The sequence below is a fragment of the Passer domesticus genome, chromosome 1 (genome assembly GCF_036417665.1).
Source record: "Passer domesticus isolate bPasDom1 chromosome 1, bPasDom1.hap1, whole genome shotgun sequence".
Classification (NCBI taxonomy): domain Eukaryota; kingdom Metazoa; phylum Chordata; class Aves; order Passeriformes; family Passeridae; genus Passer; species Passer domesticus.
The window spans coordinates 70,544,231-70,563,148 of record NC_087474.1 but is presented as its reverse complement, the minus strand read 5'-3'; the positions used below and the strand labels follow the sequence as shown (position 1 = coordinate 70,563,148).

General features: G+C 40.9%; 1 protein-coding gene across 1 annotated transcript in view; it reads right to left on the bottom strand.

Annotated features, from left to right (window-relative positions):
- Positions 1–847: 847 nt before the first annotated feature.
- MBOAT1 (membrane bound O-acyltransferase domain containing 1) overlaps positions 848–18,918 on the bottom strand; it is a 55,761-nt gene continuing 37,690 nt past the window's right edge. The window contains exons 6-13 of the mRNA XM_064422917.1: positions 17,420–17,474; positions 14,560–14,743; positions 12,756–12,948; positions 9,975–10,078; positions 7,153–7,217; positions 5,688–5,820; positions 4,394–4,545; positions 848–2,672 (exon numbers count right to left, since the gene is read on the bottom strand). Coding sequence (XP_064278987.1) covers positions 2,540–2,672; positions 4,394–4,545; positions 5,688–5,820; positions 7,153–7,217; positions 9,975–10,078; positions 12,756–12,948; positions 14,560–14,743; positions 17,420–17,474 — 1,019 coding nt within the window. The 3' untranslated portion in view covers positions 848–2,539. The remainder of the gene's footprint in view (positions 2,673–4,393; positions 4,546–5,687; positions 5,821–7,152; positions 7,218–9,974; positions 10,079–12,755; positions 12,949–14,559; positions 14,744–17,419; positions 17,475–18,918) is intronic.

Below are 18,918 nucleotides of genomic sequence, written 5' to 3'. Positions count from 1 at the left end.
CTCACTGGTATCCCATTGGCTGTGGACCTCTCCCTCTGTCCCCATCCTGAGATATAAAAGCTCCCTGCCACCAGGGAACGCCCTCTTTTCTCCCATGGGTTTGTCCACCTGATGCATGTCTTGGAATAAAGGACAATGTTTCCCGCGTGGAGGAGAGCACTTCTCAATCTTTTACCTTCGTCTATGAAGTATCGTGTGGGCAAGGGTCTATAGCTAGCCAGAGTGGACCCCAACAGCCCAGGAAACACAATTCTTCAAGGCAGATCTCAGGGCACAGAGCAGCAGATACAGAGTCACAAACCCCTTTGAGAGCACTTATTTTCCAAAGCAGGTGCTAAGACCAACCTGCTGGGAACATTTGCCTTCCACACTTTTGCCAAAGCCCAGAGTTGATGTGAATTTTGCTGGCTCTGGCAGAGCTGACACTGCTTCTTTTGTTTCTGGGAGGCAATTTCAGAGTGGCTTCAGCCCACAGGATTCCAGGGCCAGCAGCACCCAACTCCCTACCCCTTTCTGGGGATGTGCCCTGGTTCCCTCCCACAGGATACAGGATACAGGCACAATCAGACCTCAAGGGAAACATTAGATGCCCAAGATGCAACTGAGGCTGGTGCCACAAGGAGAATGCACGTACCATGACAAAAAAAAAGACCAGCCAAGTTAAGGGCAAAGCTGCCACGAAAACAGACAGGGGTCACCTTGTCTCTGTTTCAGCAGGAGCAGGATGGAAAGCTTAGCTGCTCTAAAATCCAGCAGACCTGAACACCTTCCCTCACAAGTGTGATTTCACCCACCCACTCACCCATTTTCACATTAGACATTAGTGATCAATAATGCCAGGCAGTGACACAAAGCAAATTGTTTATTCAGATCAATCTTTGAATCCCATCTTGCCTTTTAAAATAAATTAGCAAATAAACTCTTCCATGAACTATGCTCTAAGTAATAACATGGTCACGGGACAAAAAATTCCCATCAAAGAAAAAAAAAATCACTTTTTTTGGAACTTTGTTGGTTTCACTGATTTGTGTCTTCCCAAACATGAGGATTCTGCAAAACTGTAATCTGACACAAAAATCAGAATGCAGTGAAACAGCAGATTCTTTCCTCAATCACACATTAGTTAAATGTTGATAAAGTAATACCAATACTTTAACGAATGAACTGCTTCTACACAATCCTGATAAAAACATTCCTGGGAAACATTTTAAAAAATGCTTCAGTTGGTTTTGATGTGTGGTACCAATCTATTTTACTGGGTTAAGTGGATTTAAGAAAAATAATAAAAAACCCTGACACAGCATTTTGCAGCAGGTTATCTCAATGCACAACAAGCGCTTAGGAATCAAGCCTCAAAACATCCCTGTAAGTCAAGGACTTTGCAAGCAGGGAAACTTGCATCAACAGTTAAGTCAGATGTCAAGATCACACAAGGACTCAGTCTTGACTCTCGTGGTGATCACAATATTTTGTAGAGAATTATTTATTATTACTGTGATAATTACTGTTCAGGTTTCCTATTAGTGTTGTCTGCTGGAATGTAACCCCTCCTTAAGAGGGGATGGTTTTGAGTAGAACAGTCTGATCCACTACAAAGCTTTTTCAGATTTAACCCATGCCTGCAAGTTTTAAAACACTAACCCTATATGGCTCCTCACTCATTTTGATACCATAAAGGAAGTGCTGCATCACTAGGACTACAAAGTAAGGCTGATGTAGCAAAGAGCACCAGCTGTGTCATTAGAGAAGCACAACTCTACAGATCACAGGCTGCATGTCCCTTCTTTTACTCTAGATTTGAGTTCCCCCCTTCTGCCTTTTGTTTTTCTTTTACTTGGCTTTAAATTTTGGCTTAGCCAGGTATCCCAGACACCAAATCCCAAGGGACTTGCCTTGCCCTCATCACCAGCAGGTGTCACATTGTGAAGTACCTTTGCTGCCCAGCTCAGGCTGCAGTCCCTGCTCTGGGGTTTGCTGGGGAAAGCCCCGCTCCCCCTTCCCCCTGCTGGGGCACAAGTCAGCGCCAGCACCTTGAGCAACCCCACAGCAAGCCTGTAGTCTTCTACTTGCACCATCTCTCTCCACAACCAAGAGATGAAAAGTTTCCCCTGACAGCTGCCCACAGCACCAGGCTATCAGGCAGCTGCTCTAACTCTTTACTAGCTGCTTTCTGTCCCTTTCTCTAATCACAAGATTCTTTGTTGATTAATAGTTGTGTATTTCTGTAAAAGAGAAAAAATGCCTCTCTGTGAAAAAGTTTAAATATATAAAAACACTTCATAAAAATATTTCATATAAAAATGAAATGCCCCATGAGCCTGTAAACGTTGCCTGTAAAATCTCCATTAACTGGAATAATTTGAATTACAGTCATTCAGGCTCTTCTCTGCCCTCTCCAGTAAGATTTTAAGATAGCCAACAGAAATGCCACTTGTCTTGTACTTCGATCCTCCTGCAACCCGTTTTTCTTCTTTTTTTTTTTTTTTGTTTACAATACAACAGTTTGATTTCCCAATGCTGGCAGTTTTCTTTGGAGGCATCATTTGTCTTTGCTTTTAATAGAGTTCAGCATGGCCTGATTCTGAGCCCTTCTTACAGAGTGGGTTTGAGGTCTGATTGGTAACAGGAGCAACACCAGGATGCTTAGAATGTGCATGTGAAAATACACAGACCTGGGAACAGAAGCAGAAAGAATATTATATTTTTGTTGAGAATAACATGAATTTTGTAACCCCAATATGCAGAATGTAGTGCTAAGGGATGAATGCAGAATGTATGAGCCTGACCTAGAAAGCACAAAAATATACCCTTGAATTTCACACGGTCTCGGAATATGGTGTCTTCTGGCATGGATGAAAATGCTGCTGTGGATGATAATGGGGCAAGGTAACCATCAGCAAACCCTAGAATCCAAAGTCTGACAGCTCACATAGACCCATGTAATTCAACCCATCTCTCTGTTAAGATTAGAATACACACGGCCAAGTTGTGCGGAAATATCATTCATAGTTCAAAAAGAATTTTAAAAAGTGACAGAAAGAAATAAATTCAACCAAAGTGCTGACATATTAAATAAATCAAAACACTCAGCTTTTAACTGGAGAAGGTCAGGTAATGACGTTTACAGAAGGCTTGCATTTTTGAAGGTAACTGCTCAGAGATATCTGTATTTGGTATGTTTCTAAACATCAAATATTTTTATTTCAAATAATTCAGTATACACAAGTTAGAAGAGAAATAAAAAATACTTAAACCAAATAGATGAGGTTCTGGCAACTTGGGGGAAATGATGATTGGGACCAGTATGGTCCAGCTGTTAAACATAGCAATGCACATTTCTGTGGTCTCATCTATGCTTCTTACCATAGTCCTTAATATCCTTGTAAGGTGCTTAAGACCACTGCTTGTGGTGTGAAGTGCTCCAAAAATTCATGCCCTAGTCCAAAAGCATAACATTTCCTTGCTTATGAGTCTCTAAGTTTAAATGTTTACTATGTTCAAAGTTAACCAGGGCAAAAGTCACCAGAGCAAGATTATTAAGAAATTAGGCTAAGAAAGATCTGGAGAAATTTTTACTTCATGGTAAGTTTTCTGTGTTGAAATCAAATGTTTCAAGAAACAGGAAGAGAAAATGTTGACATTCAGCCTCCTGCAAACAGACAGCATCTATCTTGACTACCGGTTTTGTGTCTTTTATGTTGGAGGAAGGAATTGTCTTACTTCTGAACCAAAAGCTCTTACTCTATATTGACAGTAAAATGAAAGAAGAGTAAAGCCATGCAGTCCCATCTCCCTTTTGTAATTATTTTCTGAATTTCTGTATTTCAACTTGGTTTTATTAGAGCACATTCAATGTACTCTGCAACACCAGTGTTTTCCTATTTTTGAGGCATCTGGGGAAGTACTCCCTTTGTAAGAAGAGAAGCATATTTCTGTAACGAAAAGCACACTGATTTCAAGGAGCAATACTCTGCCAGGAGCCCTCCATATCTCCTGCTGATCCAGCACACCTCCTCTTATACTCATTCAGCAGCTGGAAGCCTGGTCTTTGTTCAGCACCTCCTTCCCACTGTCAACTCACATTATTCTTAACCTCTTCAGCCTTGGCTGCTGCTGATGGTTGAGGCCCAACTGTTTTGGAAATGGAAACCAACTATATGAAATGTCACATAAGGACACAGAATGAGAAGAACAACCAAAGTGCTCTACCTTGGCATTGTTATAATCTCATTATGTTACAGGAGTGCAAAAGTCACCTCTTGTACTTTAGCAAGCATCCAGTCTGAGCTCCTTTCAAATTTGATGAAATGATAACTGCCTTTCAGCGTGGTTTGGGTTATTTAACAAAAGTCCGTGGCACCCTAAAGAGTAAAGTCAAGGGAAGAGGACTTACTTGTAAAACTTTATGGTGGGCTCCACAGCCAGCATGACGAATGGTGCGACGGTGTAGCAGACAGCCAGCTGAGTGACCGCCCAGGTAACTACATCATAGGCTATCTTAAGAGGCACTGATGAGAGGAAGTAATGTCTGCAGTTGTTTCTTATCTGCAGGTCAGGGAAAAGTAAGCAGAAAATTATATAAACATTTCTTTGGCAAAGCCACACAGACACACAGCAGTGCATAACTCTGTTTACCATAAGCATTAGTATCACAGGAAGGTTTATTCACCAGTTACAAAGGACTGGGAGCAGGAATGCAGACATCTACAGACTGGCATTTTCAAGATCTCACAGTCAACCAGTGGCAAACAGAGAAGTGGCCCCCAGTTTGCTCTGTCATAACCACAGGGGCAGACTCTCTCATTCTGGATGTCTGGCACAATATTTTTTGGGAGGGAAGCTGTTCCTCCCTCCTGGCTTTCATTTCTTACTGCTTATCAACAGTAAATCAAAGTTACTTTAAATGAACAAGTGCTTTTACCTACAAGTGTGTGCCATTCCCTAGAGATTTTAAGTTAGTTTCACATCTGTAAAATCCTCATAAATGAGAGGCAAAGCAACCTACTCTAGCGATAGTGGTTAATACTGGTCACTAGTTTAATTATCCTTTCAGATTAACCTGGTTATTTATCCATAGTCATCTCCAAAAGACAACAGTGGTGCATCCCAGCCCTGCACAAATGTCTGGTTCAGCCTGAAAGATCAGCAGTGATAAATTTAACAACAGTGAGACATGAGCCCTGTTCTGTATTTGGTGACTTTACACAACATAAGGCCCATAAACACAGAGACCATTTTACTGCATCAATTGCATCCACACAAATTGTTCAAGTTTGGGCTAATGCTCAACCCACAGCAGTTTCTTGTGCAAGACTGGGCCCAGAGTTAATTACAAGCCAGCATACAGGCAATATGATGCAGCAGAAGTCTGGAGACCCACATGACCTTGAATCCCAAGCTAATTTGACTGCATGGACATAGCGAGTGGCACCCCTAACTGTACTTCCTCAAGCAACATTTCCTCTGACAGCCAGGGACAGCAGTGCATTACATCCAGAATTGGTGTTGGTTATAACTGCTGGGTACTTTGCAATTAGCATCAATACAGAACAGAGTTTCAGCTAACACCAAGACTGCAAAGGCATGAAAGAGGGCTCACAGCAGGGATAAGCTGCTTGACCATGTGAGGGTGCAGCTGACAGCTGGATAGTGTCTAGCCTTAGAAGAGAACAATGAAAGGTACATACTGCTCTGGCTGCGAGTGTGATAAGGATTCCAGTGAGAAACGTAAAATAATATCCAGGATAGATACCGTGCCACAGGGCTGACAGGATAAATGTTAAAGCTGTAGGGTACCAGGGAGCTCTGTCATAGCAGACACTGCAAAAATGAAAACAAAACAGAAGAGGTTGAGCAATGGCCACTGTGCTTGAAATCCTTCTGTTTCTTAGGTCTTACTCTGTTTTCTTAGCTGTCTTATCTTGGTTCAGTCACAGGCTAGGGCATGAGACACTCTCCCTTCATTTAAATGGAGGTTTAGATGGAATGAGGAAGCATGCTTATATGCAAATGAGTTCCCAAAGAGTGCTTGTACAAATATTTCTGCTGCTCAAAGCATTTAAATCAATAATGGAATAAAGGGCAGGCAAGACTTGTTCACCTTTACATCTCTATCTGGAATCATACATTACTCTTCCAAACTCTGATGACAGATCAAGAGTAAGTTGAAAGACAAAGAATTGTGACCCCACCCTTCACTCTAGTGAAGAGAGGTATTTTTAGGCACAGTTATCTGGCAGATGCTGGGAACAACAGGGAGTGCCTTAAACTGTTGCAAAACAGGGGATTCCAGCTAACTTTAGCAGCAAAAAAATCTTACTCCCCAGATGCAAGGACAACAGTTTAAGAAAACAACACCCAATCTATTTGGCTATCTGAAGTTTCAATCAAACGCTGTGCTCCACAGAAACAAGTCAAAGTAATGCATTTCTTACCAGGAACCATTTGAATAATGAAAAATAGTGGACATTGACTTTTAAAATGCATTTATTTACCATCATTATAGTTACAATAACTACAATAAATCTGTGCCTGCATTTCAGACACTATGCTGACTGTATGCTGAGCTTTAATCACACCAGAAAGTGAAATGAGTAATGAGACACAGTCCAATCTACAAAATTTTGACTTATGATCATATTTAAAATATGTGCCTTAACAGTCACAGGTTAAAATCAGATCATCTCAGTGCTATAAGTATCTTCCCCATATCCTAAACAAGGACTGCCTGGCAAGCATCTTAGGGTAACTCTGAACCAGACTACACTGGGGCTCTGAAGATTTTGCGTTATTTCTCGCTGAATTCTGGATCCCAGTGACCCAGCAAGACTCACCTCAGCATGGGAAACATAACATAGCAAAGCAAAACAGTACAGGAAAGTTAATGGAGGGAAACAACAAAATGCTATTGCTTTCTATTATGGAAGTTTTGAACACTTTGTTTATGACTTGGCCGCTCATATGAAAAATAGGAGTATTTTACACTTGCAGCAATAAAACTTTACAGCACCAAATACCCTTGTATTGCACCAACTATTACAGATACAGGAAACAAAGGAAGAACAAGAGGCTTTACATTTATGAGAGCTACCAAGCAGTGTTTTTCCAGGCCTTTTGGATCTCACGAGCATGTAACTGTTTCATTGCTCTTACCGTTTCAGCCAGGCAGCTGTCTGAATGTTCCAGTTTTCAATGTACATTTTAAAACTTGTTGCAGTCTAAAAAAGAAGTTCACATGAAATGTTAGCAATGAAGCCTGTAAAATACTACTTGCAATTTAAATTAGTGAGGAGGTATATGGAAAATATTAATTCTAGCAGCTAACTTTTATGATGACTGTGCCACAATCCATCATTATACTAATATGACTTGGAGGGACATTAACTAGGCTGATGGCTCACTGCTAACACTTGGCACTTGCTCTAAAATCTCACTTTGTCTCATATAATTAAATACAGTGTTTGGTTACTTTTCAAATAATGGGCAATCTGAGAAGCTTTCTTGTTTTATATACTTGGCCTTCCTTTCAGTTCATAAGCAGCTTTATTTCTGGAAGAGATATCTTGCTACCCATTATACAATCTGGACTTCCCTACAGTGGTACTAAAACAAAGTGTTATTTAAAAAAAAGACATTTATTATTATTTTTATTATTATTATTACTATTTAGAGAAGGAAGGGGGAAGACTGAAAAACATGGGAAAAAAAATTAGGACTAAATTTAGAAGGCAATTCTCAGCCCACCACTAAGGTTCAGAAACCAGAGCGGACTCCAGTATCCTGAGAGAACAACCCATACCTCCTCCTCTGAGCTCCCCCAGCTTTAGGGGACTGCTGGACTCTGTTGTTCAGCATTAGTTCCCCTATTGCTGATCAGCTTCACCTCCCAACTCCACCTTGGTCCCTCGCCTGCTGGCAGAAACCTGCAAGGACACCCTGGCCAAGTGAGGACATGATTCAGTGACACCGCAATATTTTGCCATATTAGCCGAAGGCAAGAGATGAAAAAATGACTGAAAAAATTGATTAAGGGCAAAGGCTTCCAAGAAGAATGTACAGATATCTTTGCACTTCCATGCAGAATCCTTAAAGCTAGCATTTCATGCTCTGCATTTAAAGAGTTAAAATGATTAACAATTCCCAATGCAGCACTGCCACATTTTAATTGCATTACTGCACCATGAGAAGCCAAGAAAAACACAGTTTCTCTTCCAACTAATATTGTCACTCTCTTTTGGCCTCCTTTAAGTTCCCCTGTTACATTACCAAGAGAGGAAGTAGTTGCTGGCTGTCAAAACAAGCGTGCTGCCAAGGCTTTCAAGTCCCCCACGTGGGCTTAGTCCCTGTCATGTTTTAAGGCCCACACAACCCCTTCCATGTGCTTATCTTTTCTACAGATCAGATAGTCACATTTAGCACTCAAGTTCCCTGCTCTGAGGTAATTTTACACATGCAGGTGGCTATACCTGCTGAATATATAGACTGTATCTGTATACACTGTACAATCACACTTGAACTGCCAGCATTGCTGTTGGCACATAAAGTGATGGCTCAAGGCCTAGCCAGAGCCATGGTCTCTGTAGCCTCTCTTTTTCTCATTGCAAACATAAAAAAATCAGACAACACCCTATGTTATGCTCTTGGAAACAATTTCTGATCTCTGTTGCCTGTGTGACCCATAAAGGAAGTAAGTTTTGAGAGGCCATCAGTTCAGTGGGTAGAGAGGAGCAAAGGCTCCTGTTTCCTTCATTTGGCTTGACTGAAGAGCACTAGCTGCATTTTATTTTCTTCCTTCAAACAGAAGCTCCCTCAGCCCATCAAAGTAAGAATCATCTCCTGCCCCAAAACTGAATCAGGTATAGATTCAAGATCTCAGAGTGGTATCTAGGGTGTTGCTGTCATCAAGAAGTGTAAAATATTTCTGGGCTGTGTATCCTGTACTCATCAAGGACTACACGGAGGATCAATCATGGTTAAAAAAGAAAAAGAGAAAGATGTTGAAAAACAGGGAATGCATAATGAGACTTCCAATTTTGGCATCTTCAAGGAAGAATTACAAGGGCTATTTCATTTTTGAGAAGAGCTATTACAGCACATTCACTTAGTCACAGATTGTTCAGCAATAAAGCAATCAACTTATTTTTATCTGTGATTACTTTTAAAATCACTGCTAGAGAATTACAGAGGGAGGCTCCTCCTCTTTCTAAAAAAGAAGTCTTTAGAAAGCAGTCACAGACACATAAATATTTCCACATCTCACTGGCACTCACAAAATATTCTTCAGGGCAAACAAATTATATGGCCCATCTTTTGCATTAGAGACACAAACATGAATAGTTTTCAAAAGGCTAATGGATCTTAAAAGTGTGCAGCAGTCACAAGGAAGGAAGGAGAGATGTTTTGACAAACAGTGTGGCTCGCTGCATGGTGTTCTAGACCAGCACCCACATAAGCTGTGTGCCCCTGTCAGCTCCCACTCAGGTTGCTTGGTTTGTACCTGTTATGTCTCCTACTTGTTTTTCTCCATGTACCAGAGGCAATTCAACCCTTGCACGTGTCTGTGCTACTTGTGGCAGCCTCTTTCACTACCACCATTCATCTCAACTGGGCTACAAAAGTGAAAGATTGTTAGAAGTAAATAAACAGAACACACCACAGATGGTGAAGAATCATAGCTGCAAATAATTTACTGACCCACTGAGTTCAGCCTCAATCTACAGTAATTGACTGCTCATTTATTAAATATCTGACATCATTATTTTTAGACCTCACAAAACTATTTAGAAATACAACCTGAATACAGAGCATGAGAGACAGATGCATTTTATCTGTCCAGAAGATAAAATACAAAAAGTCTTCGTGCTAAAGAGGAGCAGCCTGGTAGCATAGATTTACTTTCCTTTCAGTAAAGCCTTTACCCATTACCATGCTCATTTCTGTATAATTATGCCAATGCAGCCACTCCTTTATCTCACCTCAATGTTCCAGATATTCAAATTGGACAACAGGTCCCAGCGGAAAGTGCCTCTCTCATCAACTCCACTGAATCCATAACCAGCTGCATTGTTGACTGCATCTGCTGCAATGTCAAAGCAAACAGGTCAAAATCAGACTGCTGGAAGAGACATCTTTTCTTACAAGTCAGTATGGTACTAAACAAACATTCAAGCCAGCTTTGTAGGATTTAGCAACCTCTCTTTCTAGGAAAAGCTTCTTCTTTGCAAAAGGGCATTAGTATAAGGCTACACAAGAGTAATTTCCTCAAGAGGAAAGACCAGCTACTCCTTGTGCAGAAGAAATAAAATAATAAAAACCTAACGAATATAAATCACTTTTCCTATTATTTGGCCTTTATTATTCATCTGAGACAGATATTACCATAAAATGAATGAGCAGTTTTCTCAAAAGGGCACCTGGATGTCACAGCATTTTCCAGAATTCAAAAAAAACTTAATATCTCAAAGACATGCTTATTATTTCTATTAAGAGCTCCAACATGGCTATGTTAATTAAGACTGTCATTCAGAATTCTGCAGACAAAGCCTTTTGCTAATCCTGTTGCTGAGTGCCTCACTGAAGTGCCTCAACATCTCTATGAACCAAATATTGAGTAACTTCAGTTACACACGTAGCTATCTTAAAGCAAGTAAAAGCTTGGATAACAGAAGGCACTGCACACTGATGCACCCTTGTCAACCACCTCTCCTCTCAGAGTGCCTGGGAGCCACCTCATTACTGGGTCTCAAGATTCTGATTTCAGTGTGCCCCTGCTAGAAACACCTACTTGGAGTACTAAGAAAACAGAAGGGAGAATTTATTTTCTCTGGATCACTAGTTGCAGCCAACACTGAGGATCATTGGAAGAAAAAAGGAAACGCAAATACAGGTTAGGCTTTTCCTTCCAGGTCACTTACAAAATACAAGCCTGGTTATTCTTTAAAAAGGTCAGCATTTCTTCCCCAGGAATGAAAACTGATTTTGCTTTGTAAATGCTGTGAGTACAGGCACAAGCTCATGGAGAAGCCCTAGTGCACAAAATAGGGAGGGAACCTAATTATCAGCAACAAGACTAATAATAAATAAATAAACAAGCAACCTTCTCTAACCTGAAACTTTCTGTTTTGTTTTCCACTTTCCTAAATTAGAGAGATTTTATTGATGGAAAGAAAGCTCTTCATGTTTTAATTTTCTCCCTGTTTAAAAAACACTCCAACAATAAACAACAACCCTGCCCGAAGCTGGCCCAGAGGATCCTGCCCAATCTGAGACTGGAGCTGCACACAACCATCCCTCCAGAGCAGTGGACTCCTGGATTTGCTCCTCCTTGCTCCAAGGACAGGAGGGACCAAATAATTAGTGTTTCTTGGCCAAAACCAAGAAACCAGCAATCGTGGGATGAGCAATAATTATAAAGCAGCCCCCTCGGCCTGCTGCTTCCCAGGCTGCTGTCTGCAGAGCACGGTGTGAAGCACAGCAAAGTCACAACTGAGCTGCTCACAGACCCGAATCCCCCCAAGCAGGCTGGGACAGCTCGGGCTGGGTATGGCTTTCACAGCTCCTTGCTTGGAGGCACCCAAAGTGGTTTCACTGACAGCTCAGGGTTAGGTTTGCAGCCATGTTCCCAGAACTATCCCAGCAAGAAGCAGAATTTTCTTTCCGTGGATCTGGGCGGTGCAGCTCCCACACAATGGCGTGCCTGTCCTGTCCTGAGGGCAGGACGCATTTATCGGCCCGTTTCAGCAGGGCTTTTGTAATACCCCGGGCCAGGCCACCGGGAGCAAAACTGGGAAAGGATAAAAAAAGGATAAAGTGCCTGCTGTTCTGCTGCCTGGATTTGGGATGTGAATAGATGAGGCCTCACCCTCCACTATGCAATGCATACTTTTCTGCTAACTGCCGCATGTGCAAGACATTTCTAGAGCCTCTGCAGTTTGGTCTTGTCACAAATGCAAGTTCAGTTTATCTCTTTAATAATGGCCTTCCAGTTAACCATAATGCCAGAAAAAAATGGAAGCAACAATTTAACACTGGATCCCACAAAAGTAAGTTTGTGAGCAAGGCATTCTTTATCTCAAAGCCTTTCCCCATCCCACACATGCCAGTCCTGGCTGCCTTCCCTGAATCTGACAGTTTTATTCCCAGCAGTTTAATCACAGCCTCGCAATGAATCTCCCTGGCTATTTCCATCCTGTCTCAGTGACACTCTGCCCAGCTTTAAGGTACATGCATTCCTTGCTGGACTTCAAGGATCTACCCTACAACGTCTTGCAATACCAGCAAAAAAATCCAGGAGATCTTCAGCCTGGCCTAAAGGATTTGACTCTTCACACATAGATGGTGAAACATGACTTGTAAAAGAAGAAGGTAAAATGCAAAAAGATTATTTTGACCACCAGTCTCACTGGCTCCTAAAAAAATTTGTTTCCCTCTTCAGTGAGCTCTCATACTTCTCCTCTCCCTTTTCCTTGCATACATTTTGGTCCTTCCCAACACTTCCTTTGCTCTCCACAGCTCTCCAGTCTTTTCTCTGGACTGCTTAAAGCCCAGGTGTATACAGGACCCCACAGTGCTTTAGAGGCAAGGCCTAGCATCAGCCCCCAACAAGCACAGGGTCCACTGCCTAAAGGAGTACATCTCCCATGTGAACTACAGGTCTAGGGACAATTTTATTTCCCCCCATCCCAGGTTTCAGACCTCCTCCCCCATTTAGGAACTCATTTGCTACACACAAAAGTACATAATGTAGCCAGACTTACCCAACGTCCATGCAAAATAATACTTTGGTTTTGCTGCCTGTGTTACAACATACAGGTAACCAAGTCTTGACAAGAAGGGAGTTTTATCAAGAAATTCGTTATCAATAATGTATGCCATAGGAAAGTTCTTGGTAAGTGTCAAGAATAAAATGAGAGATACTAGTGTGATACACAGCTTGTACATCACTGCTCCCTGAAAAGCACAAACAATTAAACATTCATTAGAAACATTTGCTTAAGGGGAAAAACAAGGCAGTGCTCATGACATACAAAAACAAGGGGCTTCAAGAACCATTAAAGTTACCAGTGACAAAGTTGATACTATTTAATTTAGAAGAGGTGACCAAGAGAAGGCCAGAGTCACAGCTCTAGTTTAATTTGGTTTACTGAACTATCTGTAGATAGGTAGGACAGTCACAAGTCAAAATCAGTGATGAACTTCATGACAGACTCTACATCAGCATGAGGAGATTCTAAAATGGGAAAGGAAACAAACCAAGCCCTACAGCGGAAAGCAGAAATCTTCTCTAAATGTACTGTCCCCTCCTGGAACTTAAGACTGGGCTCCTCCTGGATGCCAAAAGCACTGATATTCTCTGCAACAGGAGGTCTTACTACCCAGAAGTCTTGCTAAAAATAATTTGTCGAAAAAGTGTTTCAATGTTACAGCACACTTGCACCCACGATACAGGGTATGTGCTCTGCCACACATTGTCAATTCCAGCTCGCTAGCTTCCTACACACCATTATTGACAATCACTGCAGTAGTTCAAAGCTTGTTTGCAAATACACACCATGGGTAAACCCTTCTTGATCCAGCTGTAATTAAAAACTAATCTGGCACTTGGATACCATGTGAAAATTGGCTCATGTTGTCAAAAGGCTAATAAAAATGAAATATACTATTAAAACAACAAAATACTATGTATTTTTTAATTCTTTTGATTTTTGATCTATTTTTATATATTCTCCAAATTCTGGAATAAAGAAATGTGAAATTGTTTTTTATGCAGATTTTAATACTCGCTCCTGACTTGCATCCTCCACAATATAGGCCTTATTCTGACCTTAGAGTAATGTAAATCAGAACTAACACCACTAGGGTCAGTAGAAAGACAACTGTGTGCAACAGGAATCATTATACAAAAGGACATACTCAGCTTCAGAGGAGGCATCCTGCACACATTCACAAAGCTACACTTTCTGTGTCACCTTGAGGTAAGAGAGAAAATCTGGACCTCATGCTACGCTATCCTGCTTTACAAAAAGGCTATTTTCTAAGAACATTTTAAGTAATATTAAAAAAATATAAAACCAGATCAGTGTTAAAACAATGTAGAAAAATCACCTCTTGAGTCATCTTAAAGTGTGTAAAGTGTACTCTTGCAAACCACCTGGACAGGCTACAGTTTCTGATTAGCAGTGATTCATGTACTTCTAACATCCCCTGCACTATGGGGGAGATTTGACTTTTTTTTGGTTTTCTGATATTTCCTCTTCTGTCTGGAGCTGAACTGCAACTTGTCATTGTCAGAAGCTGCAGCCCATTCCCATTGCTGCACAAAGGACACCCATTAACAACTGACCCTTTTTGCATGGCAAACCCATTTGGCAAATTCGCTAGCCCCTTCACCCCTGACCTTGTGATAAAAACAGCAGCCACTGACAGAAAAAACTCACTGTAACCTTTACTGGCAAGATAACCCCAAACTGGTTTTTCTTCTTAGCTTTTAATTATGAGAATCATGTACAAAGCTGTACTTTCCTGCCCCCTGCAATCAATCTTTGTCATTTTAAAACTTACAGTTGGAGAAGGATCAGGAAGTTTGTCATAACCCTTCTGCTTCCAGTTCACTTCTAACAGTTTCATGTGCACATGCCTCCCTTCAATGAAGGCGATATAGTCCTTGTAATTGCTGCAAGGCCCAGCTATGATGCTCATAAAATTGAGGAGATAACTTAAATACTCCAGTAAAGAAGGTCTTGACCTGTGAAAAATCAGTCACACACAACAGAACGAATTAAAAATAAAAATAATAAAAAAAAACAACAAAACAAGGTAAAACATATCAAAGGGTTTCACCAATGTTTTTTGTCACACTGTCTGCCTCAGTCCTCTCCTCTCCCCTACCCATTTCCCCCCAGCTGAAAGCTCTCTAGATCTGTTCTGAGGAAGATAAAACACAACCTGTCATATTCTGGTGATGTCTGGTAGATGGCAGTCAGAGCAAAGGTAACATGGAAGTGCTTAAACCACAGGTGAACTAATGCTAGTGATTTGAAAAGTTGTAATCTTAGAAACTTTTTAGCTAAGAACAGTAATAAATTTGTCCATTTTGGACAGTACCAGGAGTGAGAAGCTGGTAATTGGTTTTAGACATCTGTCCAGGATGTCAGGGACCATACTGCCTTGTTATACAAACCACAGGGCAGGGAGTCTCTAAAACCAGGGCTCTCAGTCCTGGGAGGAGCTCTCACCCTCCCTTCAGTTCAGCCTTTCTAAAAATGGGAAGAGTCTTATGAGACATACAGGAAGTGAATGAATAAGCACTCTCTCCTACTGTTCAAATAAAGGAAGTAATTGCCTGTATTGCATCATGAACAGGAAAAGGAACTAAGTGGGGGGAAAAATATTAATTGAAAGATGGGTGAAGATGAAAGTCATATTAATTTTTTTCCATTTTGCAAGTGCATATCCCACCAGTTCCTTCTAGGGCTGTACATTTGATGTAAAATGAAGAATATCTACTGTTCTTGCTACAGATCATTAGGGTGGAAAAAGAAAGATGCAAAAGCCTTTCAGCAATAGTGTAATTTGTAAATTGTTAGGCTTGAGGTTTTTATGTGGCAGAAAATGCCAACATCCAAACTGTGCACCGTGTTCTGCACTGCACTATAGTGAGTGCTCTCCACAAATGTCTTAATTGTTACCATGCAAGTAAACATGGAGCCCTCAGATGAGAACACAAACTTGGGCACAGTGCTTGAGGGCTTTCCTGCCCAAGACACAGATGGACACGCATAACCAAAAGACACTTAAAATTCTTTAAGACTAAAACAAATTTCTAGCAGAAAAACTAAGCAACAGTTAAACATTTTCTGTTGCCTACTTCTATTCTGAAGTGGATTTAGTTTGAATAAACAGTTAGATTAGCAAGGATTTTCTGCATTCACCCTAGTGGTTATTGTAGATGTTAGTGCCTGAATGGTATGTTCTCTGGTGAAAGCATTTCACAGTAAGATGGAGAAAACAATTTGGGGTCATCTTTCTGTTCTGCAAAAACAGGTCCATGATGTGGGCTTCCTAGCTCTACAGTAAGATTAAAAATAAAGTCATTAGTTTCAGCTCGGGTTCTGCACATGGTTGGGTGGGGAGACATGAGCAATGCACAAAGGAATGTACAGAGGATGAGTGAGAAACAAAAACAGACCAAGAACAGGAGAGAAGACAAAAGGCTGTATTACCAAAGGGGATTTAAAACTCTTCAGTTATGACTTGTCTGCCACTGACACTTAAGCTATTGTCATCTTCTTTTCTAATATGAACTCATCTACTGTACAAGAAAAAAAACCTAAGCCTGTTTAGTGAGAATTTGACTAGAATTAAGGACCAAGTGCAGTTAAAAATTATGCTGTGTCCTTTAAAAATAGACACTATGGGGTCACGGCTACGTACAAGAGTTTTGCTCTTCAAGAAATTACTCCTTTACTTTCTGAAGCACATAGGCAGATTTTCTGATGGCTGAATCTTCTACCTTGGAAATTAAGGAAATCTTTTCCTTGGCCATAACAGACATATCATAGTGAAAAGTACTTATGGTTCTAAGAGTAATTCTGTAACACTAATTCCTCATTAAAAACAAACAAAAAAACCCCAAAAAACCTAACAATAAAACACTCACAAATTCAACTCTATATTGCATTTGTATTGAGGGACAAACTAGGAAAAAAAGGGTGCTCAAAGAAGTGCTCTCTCCATATGGAAAATGAGAAGTTAAATAACACAGAGACCTAGGAGTATTAACATTATGGAGAGAGACCAAAAAAATAAAATTCAGCATTCAAATATTATAGCAAAGAAAAGCAGTACTTGAACTATCAAGGCTCGAACCAAAATGGATTTTTACTATGCAGTGGATTGTTGACAGGGGAGGAATAATTACTTGGAAAGATAGCACATCACAGATCAGATGAAGATAACAGCCAACAAGTTTGTATAGTATAGTCTTAGCCTGAATTTAAAAGAGTTAATACAGCAAAACTTGTTCTGTTGCATGTGGAGTATATATTTAAGTATATTTATGAAACATTGCCAAGTACTTCAGCGCTTTACTGACCAGCACAGATGATAAAGGCAGAGGTCTTGAACTGAAGAAAAAAGGAATATAAGGGAGAAAGTACATTTGTGTAAGGAGGGTAATGACAGCAACATTACAAAAACAAAACTTTTCAAGCAAATAAAAAAAACATGTAGGATTTTTGATATCTCATGGACTGGAAAGGAGCAAGAAACATTTCCATGGCTGGGCCACTATGTTGTCCTTTATATTGTTATGAAAAAAAAAAGAACCAACCCAAACAAAAGAACAAATGACAAACAACCTAAACAGTCAACTTCTTTGGCAGAAATTAAACACAAATCACTCTGATAGTTACATCCTTACTTTACAGCAAGCCGATTCTGCTCAGCAGTGAGTTCCTCAGCTTGTCGCCCTATTCCTGGAAAGAAAAGACATATTAGATCTTTCCAAAACACTAATAGTAAAAGCTATTCTCAAAGCCTTATGATTGCACCCCACAAATAAATTCCTAATGTCATAATTTCAAAATTTCTTTGTAAGAAGTGATTTTAATACATTTCAATCCCTAACTTGTATATCAAGTTCTACTCTACCTCTTTACCCAGTTCCTTACCTCATTCCCCCTTTCTCACCCTGGCTACACTGTCAGGAAGAGCAGCCATAGCATTCCCACACACACAATGGAAGTGGCAATACCACCAACTGGCTGTGACCCCCAACAGCCTCTACAAACTGTCCTGGGCTGGGAAAACCTCTGTTGCCAGAAGCTGCTGGCTCATTTAAGCACAAGCCTCCTGCTGGCTCCTTGGTGAGAAATGGAGCATTTCACAGCAGGAGGAGTGGTCAGAGGAAGGCAAACAGGCACTCAGGGAACAGAAGCTCCACTGGTGTGAACGAGCAGCCCAGCAACCTGCTGCTGGAGGAAGCCTAAACATCCACATCAGTAATAAACTGGAATTGTACAAGTCCAGACTGGAAGGATGACCTCCTGTTGAGTGCACAAGACCTTTGGGGCCAGAGGTAGGGCACAGACTCAATGTCCCAGGAAAACGATGGAAAAATCTTGTGACATGGCCAGTGGTAAACAGATACTGCTTATAGCACATACCTCAAAACCTTCACCCTAGAGCTGCACATACTGCAGGGAGTTCCACTGTCTTCAGCAGAAGTACACGGGATGAGTCAGCACTTGGTGTGGAGCATGAGCACAGCTCCACGTGCACACCCCCAGAAGATCAGGGGCTTGGCACCAATTGACACTACTGTTCTAAACATACTGGCCATAATTACCAATACAGACACAGGACCCACATCCTAAAACGATTGCTGATAAGCTGCTCATTTACATTCTCTCTCCACTGTTTCAGTTTGTAAATACTGGGAGGGCCTGAATTTCAGAGAAACAATTAACACTTAATTACTTAAAGGACTGGGTATTTTGTTTGTCTGTTTCCATTTACGGACAGCTGTGTTAAATTTTTACAAATACAAATTTGCCACTGATGCTTGAACTGCAAGCTGCCTTCATTTGATCAACTGCTCCATATATGGATGTTTGCAATGTAATGAGCCTTTTCCACCATCATTACTCTGTAGGATTTCTGGTCTGTTTAGAACGCCTCTGCCTCTGCTGTTGTCTTTTTCTTTTCTGTCTGATCCTTTACCTTCAACATCCTGGGTGTGTACCTTGGCTGCACATTGCTGTGGAATTGCAGCAATACCTCAGCTGAGCCAACTTACAGAAGCAGATAAGCCTCAGCAACATGAATGCCAACAACATGGTCAATTATCCAAGCTTCCACCTGTACCTCTTATACCCAGATAAAAGCATTAGATTCACTTGTGCAAACCTGGCTTGCAAA